Below are 10,016 nucleotides of genomic sequence, written 5' to 3'. Positions count from 1 at the left end.
GTTTCATCAAGATGTTGCCTGTTTCAGCTCTTTTGCTCTGACTTTTCTCAATGTAACAATACTGTATATGGCTTTAATATAGACTATACTGATTGATATGCACTTTGTCAGCTAAGCAGGATTTATGAAGCGTTTAGGACAGACCGGGGACTCTTGAACACCTGATTGATTGCCTACAGTGTAGATTATGTTTTAGAGAGCACAAGATAAAGGACTCCGTCCCCATGTCCTCCAATGGGAGACAGACCAGCATGTAGCTTTCAGCACTGCAGCGAGCATCAATGTAACAAAACATACAGCCTCTATTTATTTTGTCTGCTGAAGGAAAATTTGAGACAAACTTGTGTTGCTGGTAATCAGCTGATCAACCACTGAACAGATGTGATCTTTTCAATTTGTCTTTTCTGTTCAGAGTCTGATCACAGCCTTGTGTATGTTTGCATTTGTTAGCAATGCTTGTGTAAGTCAATGGGCGTTCATTTGTAGCAAAAAACAACAAAAAACAAATGGCCCTTTGTTTGTATAAAGAATAGTTTCCTGGTAAGATCTGCAACCAGGTTTTCGTCCCACATTCTGTTTGTTTTTTATTAATTCATCCCACGTATTTAATTTCCTTTCATTCTTTTTATGGATCTTATTTGTATGTCTCTTTGTATACACATTAATTACATGTCCCACTTTTGGTTGTCAGTGTAATAAGTTAAATGTGAAAAATAAAGTTTGGAGAAAATGTTCTGTTCAGGTCATTTATTGCAACCTGCGATCCTCACCCGGATATAATGATAACATATCGTCAGTGATGAAGATGAAAATGAAAATGGCAGATCCACTGAGTAGACAGTAGTAAAACTAATTGAGGCTTCCTGTGCGTTTGGTAAAACAGGGGTGTAAATAATGATTATTTTCACTTTATTAAAACAAATGGTTTGGTCTACAAAATGTAAGAAAATATCAAGAACAAAAAATATTTTTTCATTCAAAGACCCAAACACTGTTTAAACTATTTACAAATCTGAATCTTTGGCCTTTTTTTTGTTGCTTACAAACTGTTCTAGATGATTAATCACTGATTTGAGCAGTTTTATTAAAATGTCTGTACTTTACTTTATTAATAGGCTACAATTCAAAAATGAAACATATTTTACTTTGTAAAGACGTGTTGTAGTTTCCTCGAGCAGCATTCAAACAGTCGCAGTCAGGGATTCAAAAAGTTAGTATTATCATAGAGTAGCTATCTTTAGTATTATCGGGTAAACTCTGCAGAGGTGATTGTGTACAGTATATGTGTTCAGGCGCTCCGCGGTCGCCTAAACGTGCTGGCACCAGGGGTCCTTCGCGCTAACGCTAATGCCTGTTAGCTGGGTGCTAGCCTGCAGCCATAGCAGCTACGTGCGCAGTCAGAGGAGGTAGGATGAGCCCGAAACATGTCAGGTGAGTTCACATGTGTGCTCACACTCATTTGCATCACAGACTCTTGGCTGTAAACATGTGTCACTTTGGCAGATGAACTAGTTTTCCTCACGCCAACGGTTCAAAACAACGAGGCTGAAATCTTTTGTTTTGTTTCGGTGTGAGCTAAGCTAGCTCGTTAGCCAGTTAGCCTCCGGTCCGTGCTGCTCCTTTAGTCCGCGGGTGAAACGGCGGAACTCCGTCCCAGCCTGGATTATTATTACGTCTTTTAATAGCTTCGTTTGGCTTCCTGAAATGTCAAACATGTGGATCAGAGCTGGACCACCGAGGATAAACACAGTCCTGTGTCCTGTGCTCCAGTTCAGGAGCTAGCTCACGCTGCTAGCTGACGTCACCGCCCACTGAGATGCACGAGCCTAGTGTGGGCTAAACAACATTTAACAGTTGATATTATTATTGATGTAAACAAGTCGTATACCGAAGTACGGAGGGCTCTTGATCACTCTTGAATTAATTAGCGTGATTTGTTCCGATGCATCTGTTTACTCTCTTTCGGCCGGACGTTTATTAAACCGGTAGATATCTGAACCGTGTTTGGTGCTGGACGCAGGCTGACGATTGATAACCTGCAATGATATTAATCTATCACCACGTCTACGTCAAGTAAATATGGAACCAACCTGTGTTTATCTAACTCATCTAGTTAGTTAGTTAGTTATCTGACTGCCAGCTCCAGTTTCCTCAGCCTCAGTGCTGTAACTCCCTGCCTGGCAGTGGTGTAGTCTCATTGTTGTAGTGTTTTTACTGACATCTAATGCTTTTTGAGTTGGTATGCTGTTCATATCTGTGTCACGTAGACTCTTGTTATTAGATAGTTTTGTTGTAGTGGGTATACTGAAGCACCAGTGCATTTTAAATGGTCAATATTGGATATACCTGCGTATCACATACAGTAGAGACCAAACCACGGCAGCCTGGGTCGCAGCGAGCCGCCGCAGACCGGTGAACCATGGCGGGCTGCAGCCGTGTGGCGGTGGTGGTGGTGGTGGTGGTGGTGGTTGTGTGTGTGCATGAGCCGGAGGGGAGCCTGCAGCTGTCACTGACACTCACTCTGCTTTTGTCCTTCAACCAGCCGCAACCAGTTTTCTTGTTGACGCCAGGCAGCAGCTCTAACGTTACCCTCGGCACAGATTTCCACACCGGTTATAATGTTCCTCACTGTGTCGTTTAACTCGGTCTAAATTAGCCTTAAAAAAAAAAGAAAAAAATATTCTGCAGCACGGTTTTATTTGACACATTGTTTCCCCCCACAAACCCGTGTAACAACACGCAGCTAGTCAGCGTTAGCCGAGCGGCTGCAGCGCCAGCATCAGGCCCGTACAAGGAAGTGACCATCATGCAAATAGTTGGTTTACTTTTGGGTGTCGTTAACATGGGCTGTGGCACCGATTAGTCAAAACTGTCATGGTGTGCAATAATGGGATCCACTGTGAAGCTGCCACTGAACACATACGTGTTAGTTAGACTACTGAGATCTCTTATTACTCGGAGAGACCTACACATTGCATATAGTCTGCAATGTGTACAATACAAGTTTAACCTGCTTCTCCTCAGGCCCCCATATACACACTGTTGCAAAGTCTATTTATGTGCTCTAATGTGATGCTTGTGCTAGTTCTGCAGGCATGTTGCTATTAAAAGAGTCACTCCAGTTTTGATGCTAATTTACAGGTGGGGGGCAGGTGGTTCATTGGAGCAAAATGTGCTAAGAGTTTAACTCTTATATGTTGAGAGGATGTTTATTCGTAAATACAAGACTGTGTATTGGCAAGTATATGGTGATATGATGATGGCACATATCCTGAAAAGGTTGCAAAGATATGATATATTGGGATTATAGTGAGATACTGTTGGCGAGACAATATATACAGACATTACATTGTGAGACCTCTCATAGGATAAAAAGCATATGCACGAACAAATGCAGTGTATTTTTGCTGTTTCAAACTCAGAACAGTTGCATGTCATTTGTATTTAACAGCTCCTTCACCATAATAATACTTTTTGTGCAATCTGTTATCAGATAGAACACAAAACCATAGTCACTGCGTAAACTATTGCGAAAATGTCGATGCAGTGTTTCACAGCCTCAGTTAACCACAGCACAGACAAAAGAGCCTAAGCACCTGTAAACAGTTGCAATTGAGGATTGTTTTCATAGTTGCTTAATCTGGGAATGATATCTTTCATAATCTGATTTTTTGTATTGTCCAATGAGACTATTTTAAATTTGATTACAGAATCAAAGGATTAGAAAAAAAAACAGGAACAGCTGCAGAGCAATAATTTATTATCACAGAAACAAGGGAGTAATGCTTCGGGTCAGAAACCCTTCCTCAGATTTAAGACAGGTGATGAGAATACAAGTCTCTGATTATACCCACATGATGGGTCACCTGATTGATCATGTGACAAAATGTTCACGTAGGTGTACAATATTCAAAAAGATACATTTTGCAAACATCAAAATTCAAAATACTGCACACACAATATAAAAGGAGAAAAATGTGTGTGCACAAGCGTGCTATGACAACACAGTCACATGACATAGGGAGCCATCAAAGAAAGAAACAAGCCAATTAATTGTGGAAATGAACATTCAAACAGTTGTGTCCTCTCTCTGCTGTCTCCAGGGACCGCCTGACAACAGCAACAACTGACCTCTTCGACCGGTTCTTGCATCATCCCAGCTCCGTCGGATAGACTGCACGTCTCGCCATCTGCTAGGAGCTGCTGTCCCCGCCCCCTCCCACCGCCACCTGCCCCACCTGAGCCTGTCACATCCTCATCCTTCACAGCCTCGAAACAACCTGTGACTGAACTGCACCAGCCCCACGGAGACCCTCCGCCAGCACCGCCACCGCCGCCCCCCCACCACCCACAACAAACAGAGACAATGTATTGCCTACAGTGGCTTCTCCCCGTGCTGCTCATCCCCAAACCGCTGAACCCGGCGCTGTGGTTCAACCACTCCATGTTCATGGGCTTCTACCTGCTCAGCTTCCTGCTGGAGAGGAAGCCCTGCACCATCTGTGCCTTGGTCTTCCTCGCCGCCCTCTTCCTCATCTGCTACAGCTGTTGGGGCAACTGCTTCCTGTACCACTGCCAGGACGCCGCGCTGCCGGACGCCGCCCACGACCCCGCCATCGTCGGCACCTAGAAGAGAGACGGGGGGAGAGAGAGAGCGATAGGGAGGAGAGATATCAGAGAGGAGGGGAAGAGGGAAGGTGTTGATGATGAGGCATTCCCGGGGAATTACTGTAGAGCGATACTGCCATGCTGTAAGAGGGGACGCACCGCTCTGCGGGGGGGCGACACCGCCACGAATACAGAGCGTACTCGGCCAGGGGAGGTACCGTGAAGGAGAGGAGCCAGTCTGGGGCCGGCTGATGGAGGCTGGTGTGAAATGCTGGAGAGAAACAGACTTAAATCTGAGGAGGTAGGAGGAGAGGGGGGGGCGTCGGAGGCAGCGAGGGGAGGAGGGAGGGGCATCGAGACTTGAAACACTAGGAGAATGACACGAGTCCACTTCACACAAACACTCAATTTTACTTCCAGCAACTTCCATTTCCAACATCTGGATGAAAACCAGATGATAAACAAAACCACAGCACAGGTCGAACCCACGGCGACCCAGTGACCTCCCCCACCCCCCACACACCTGCTTCAGTATTCTGGCGTCTTTTCAGCCACGCACCTGTTTACTCACCTGGGTTTTATCTCTACAGAATCAAATTCCTCTTGATGCCAAACTGCCAAAAAAAAAAAAAAAATCACCCAACGCCACTGAAACCTGCAGACACAAGCGTTTTCGAGTTTTACTGGCGGCCGTGTTTCACACACCAGGTAGTGTTAATGAGTGAGGGGTGTCGACACACTGGACAATCAGTATCTATGCTGTGAACAAATCCTCTTTTGACATACCCACACACACCTACACACACACACACACACACCTCAGAAGGTGTGACGATGCTGAGATCACCCACCGTACTCCGCTGATGTCCGTCTCCTCGTCTTCCTCGTTTCCTCTTCCCCCCCATCCGCCTCCAAACGAAAGACCCCTCCCACCAGACTCACGACCTGATCTTTTCTTTTTTTGCTGTTTCGTTTGTTTGTTTTTTTGTTCTTTTTTTCTTGTGCATGGGTTGCAGATAGTTTTTTATGCATTAAGTTCACACCCAAGTTTTTGTGAATTTAAACAAAATGCTGAAAGTTTCCAAAGGGTAGAAAAATCTGGGTGTGTGTGCGTGAGTGCGTGTGTGGGAAGGGTGAATGAAAGATTTGTGTTGGTTACGACAGCTGTGTTTCCTCTGTGATCAGATGGTGGTGATGCTCAAGGAAACAGTAACAGTGGGTCAGTATTTCCAGCAACACTAAGCAATACAGGACAAGGCCTTGAGTTTCCATTGACAAGAAGGGCAACAGATTCCCTGAGCATCACTGCTCTAAGTGTTTAGTGGTTTAGCTCTGAGACGCAGGCTGAGGTGTTTATACTGTCGACTTAATGGTGAGTGTGTGTGAGTGTGTGAGTGTGTGTGTGTGTGTGTGAGTGTGTGTGTGTGTAGCCTTCTGTTGCAGTGCTGAACATTGTCACTGCTACATGGTTGCTTTGGTTTTAATTTAAATAAAGTTTTTTCCTCAACGTGTTAAGCCGAGTCATTCAGTATCACATCAGTCACAGTGTTTGATTTAATGAAAAACATTTAAATTCACAATGTTATGTCATTTATTGTTGTTGGTGCCCAGACGACATTGTCGCTGCTCTGTGCTAAACTACAAGTTAAAATGTCTTCAACACCCGTGTTGTTTTTATGCATCAGTTTAAATAGAGTGGTGGAGGAAGTACTCAGACAGTGAAATGCTCATACAACACTAAAGTAGCAGCTCCACTCTAAGTAATGACGATGGTGAATACTCAACCTGCTAAATGTCAGCATGTTAGCATGTAGCTTAGCTTCAGACTGACTTAAGGCTCAGTCTTGTTCAGATTGATCCATCCATTGACTTCCTCTATCCCCTCTTCTTTAGTTTCTCTCCTTTTATTTCCTTTTCTCTCCCTTCCTTGCAGTTTTCATCTTTTTTCCTTTTTTCTCCCATTGCCCTTATTCCTCTTCTCTTATAATTTTCTATTCTGTCTCTTTTCTTTTCTGTTCTTTCCTTTTATTTTGTATGGCATTTTATTTCATCTTTCCTTTACACTCTTTTCTTCTATGCCTCCCTCAGCTGTTTTTTCTCCCTGTACCTCATCTTTTTCCTTTAATGAAGCTGTGAAATCAATCAAATAAAATCACACCTGTGTGAACATGATGATGAGGCAACAGCTAGAAAACGGATAAATAACTCTCTTATGATTAGAACACAATTATTGGCATTCAGTGGGAGGTTTAACTGATGATCAGAGGCTGACGCAGAGGATGAGGATGAGGATGTGGCAACACAGTTCAGATCCAGCTCTGGTTCTGATATGTTTATGATTTGGTTTCACTCTCTTCCCTCCTGTTCTACATTAAAACCTCCCGTGTGAGAGTTTGATGATGCGGCTGAATTGATTGTTGATCTGTTCCCAACACGAAGCTCTGGTATGCCGAGCATCTTGACCTCTGCTTTTTTATTTCTACATCGCCAATGATGAGATTTTATTGTAGAACGTTTCTCAGTCACTGAAGCCAGAAACAGACAATCTGTATTGAGTTATCATGGAATAAAAAACACATTTGACTCAAATTTTTTCTTCCCTGCAGATAAAACAGACCAACCTCTTGTTCCCACGGTATTTTTTTTAATTTATTGACCTTGAAAACAGTCTGTAAATATCCCAGTCTGAGGTCCCAGGTCAGTGCAACCAGCCACAGCTGCTATGTGGCAGTGAAGGCATCTCAGGTCAGGCCTGTTCCCAACGGAGCAGCTCACCTGAGCAGACAGCAGGGGGCAGCACCTGCCTCTGTCAAGGACCAGAGGAGCGGAGGCCACGACTCCACCAGGGAGGAAAAGAGGGTGTTACCACTGGATGATCAGGTACAACAAAAACTCGTCACACAGACACAACTGAACTGACGCAAAAAGTTGTGTGTCAGTGCATCTTGTTCCCAGAATAACACACTTTTCTTCAACCCTGTTCAAACTTTAAAAGTAAAAACATAGAAAACTTGGAACCACAGTTCGACACACAATGTCACTGTTTTATTTTCAATCTTTCTTTTTTTTCTTCTTTTTTTTCACTTTTTCTTTTCCATCATTTCTTGTTCATCATATATTCAAAATAAACATTTTCAATCAATCAATCCAGGGAAAACCTCCCACCATCCAGACCAGGACGGATGCATTTAGTCTGAATTTAATAACTGAACCTCAGTGAATTTAAATCTATTGGTTTTTACATTGTGATCATTCACAAGAAAACAAATCATTGAGAGTTTGTATGATTCATTAACATTTTCACGATGTTCACACCTGAATTTATATGAAACCAAATAAGCTGTAAAGGAAATAATTTGTCATATAATTCTGTTATTGTTATAAAGAAATACATTACATGTTTAAAATGAGCTCATTAATGAAGTTTATGTGAACTAACTGATTCATTACGAGTCACATAAACTCAGGGACTTGATTTGTTAATGGTGGAAACAGGAAGTTGTTAAACCGAGTTCATTTCCTTCATTAAATCCTTCACTTGTTTTGGAACCTCATCACACAAATTAACACAACAAATTCTCAGTCAGTCAGCAATTAGTGTGGTTTTTCACTTGTGTATATTCCCGCCTTCAAGCTAAATCAGTGTAATCAATACATATGTTCATCAGCATATGAAATCCAGATGTTCATCAACCTCCAACAGCTGCTCCCAGATCAGCTGCAAGTTAGGAGAAGAAGAGTGAAACCTCTCAGTGCTGTTTGGTTTCCTGCCACAGCTCTTCTTTTGGGTAACACTTCATGATAACTGCACACAGTTGGTCATTATTCAACACTTCATTCATAAAAAGGTCAAATTCAATGATGTTTAAATAATGTTTGATAGTGTGGTGTTGCTGAGTGTTACCAGTTTTTATTCTAAAGTCTTCCGGCATCATTAAACATCTCAACTCCTCACCTCAGAGGAGGAAGTGAACTGTCATCGGTAAACTGCAGCTGCTGGTCAGGATTTATTTGGTCCCTCAGGTTTTAGTGTGTAATGATTTTGCACTTTTCTTTCAAACACACACTGGAGGCTTTTATGTGAAATAAAAATAATAATAATATAGTATTTATCCTTCATGTCCCAATAGAGTAGCCTGGTGGCCTGGCTGCTGGATGAGAGTCCAGCCCCTGGAAAAGCAGGAAGAGTTTTAAAGCTGCATATGTTAATGAATCTGGTTAAATAAGGAACTGGTGCCGTGACAGCAGAACGAAAGAAATCCAGTCTCTTCTCTGTAAACTTAGTCCTTGACGTAAAACCTCAACATCAGCGAGTGAATGATCCGTCCACACGAAGCCTGAAGTCGCCGTCATCAGATCGCCCCACGGTCCCAGAGGTTTGGCAGAATGAAGTCATCGTTATCCTCGTCCTGTCAAGTTCATAAACTCCTGCCATCTGGCTCAGGCACAAACTTTTTAAAGCTCAGTCTCTCACCCCGACACCCGGGGCTCATCAAGACTCTTCCTGTCTCCTATAGAATAGTGATCTCCGTCTCCTGGTTCTGATACGCCTCCTCCTGCATCTCGGTGTAGAGCTGGTCCATCCTCTGGAAGGCCAGGAAGCCCTTCTTACCTGCACACAAACCACAACAGAGAATATTTTACACAATGTTTTTTTTAACAACATGTGCTGTGGATGCAGTTAAAATAAAATAGCACTGTTTGCAGGTCATTTTAAGAGCAACTATGCACAGTAAGTCTGGTCGTTTTTCCGCTGTTTTGCTAACCCTCATCCTGGCCATGTGCATTTGTTTACAATGAAGCTGACGAGAAATCAATAGAGTGGTAGATAATGACGTTATATCCATATACGATGTTACGACGTGTATATTTGTGTAGTTTAATATGTCATGAACAAGAGATTACGGGTTACGGGGCGCGTTTGTGTCGTGGTGTGCAGAGACGGGAGCTGGGACACCAGAGCGGTGGCGGCGGCGCTGATCTTGCAAAGTTGTTTTTCAGCCAAGAGATGCAATAAGTGACAGGCACGTTGAAGGCAGATAGCCTCCACTCTCCCTCGTAACAAGTTAAGCCATTTATTAAACCATTGCAATTACTCCAAAGCTGTTTAAAATTAAGGTAACAATGTAGCATTAAGCTACAAATCCTGCATAGTTCCTCTTTAAAACAGCACTAATGACGTCAAATGAGATGAGCTCTGACACTTTCAACTCAGATCATAATAAAGCAACGAGACTGGAGCCGCAGTTTGTGAGGTCGAACTGACCTTGACCTTTGATCACCAACATATAATCAGTTTGTCCTTGAGTCCAAGTGAACATCTGGACCAAACTTAAAGAAAATCCCTTAAAATGTTTCTGAGATATTGTGTCCACAAGACTGGGACAGATTCTCATGGAAACGATATC

The 10,016-nt window shown here is 42.9% G+C and overlaps 2 protein-coding genes across 3 annotated transcripts in view; one reads left to right on the top strand and one right to left on the bottom strand.

The window, feature by feature from the left end:
• The first annotated feature begins 1,349 nt into the window (after window positions 1-1,349).
• blcap (bladder cancer associated protein) lies at window positions 1,350-6,010 on the top strand. The gene is made up of 2 exons (XM_085775707.1): window positions 1,350-1,431; window positions 4,104-6,010. The coding sequence occupies exon 2, from the start codon at window positions 4,367-4,369 to the stop codon at window positions 4,628-4,630; it is 264 nt and encodes an 87-aa protein (XP_085631833.1). The 5' UTR covers window positions 1,350-1,431; window positions 4,104-4,366; the 3' UTR covers window positions 4,631-6,010.
• A 1,227-nt stretch (window positions 6,011-7,237) lies between these two features.
• ripor3 (RIPOR family member 3) overlaps window positions 7,238-10,016 on the bottom strand; it is a 55,563-nt gene continuing 52,784 nt past the window's right edge. The window contains exon 26 of one of the 2 annotated variants that reach the window (XM_085775705.1): window positions 7,238-9,220. In XM_085775705.1, the coding sequence (XP_085631831.1) occupies window positions 9,120-9,220 (101 nt within the window). In that variant the 3' untranslated portion in view covers window positions 7,238-9,119. The remainder of the gene's footprint in view (window positions 9,221-10,016) is intronic. The other variant, XM_085775706.1, reaches the window with a different exon arrangement.

Source organism: Trachurus japonicus, chromosome 5 (genome assembly GCF_045865225.1).
Source record: "Trachurus japonicus isolate A0001 chromosome 5, Traja_1.0".
Taxonomy (NCBI): domain Eukaryota; kingdom Metazoa; phylum Chordata; class Actinopteri; order Carangiformes; family Carangidae; genus Trachurus; species Trachurus japonicus.
The sequence above is the reverse complement of the archived record's forward strand: the minus strand, read 5'-3'. Positions and strand labels throughout refer to the sequence as shown.

Bases quoted from the DNA above. Each gene is read 5' to 3' on its own strand.
- blcap (XM_085775707.1), top strand. From the start codon at position 4,367: ATGTATTGCCTACAGTGGCTTCTCCCCGTGCTGCTCATCCCCAAACCG.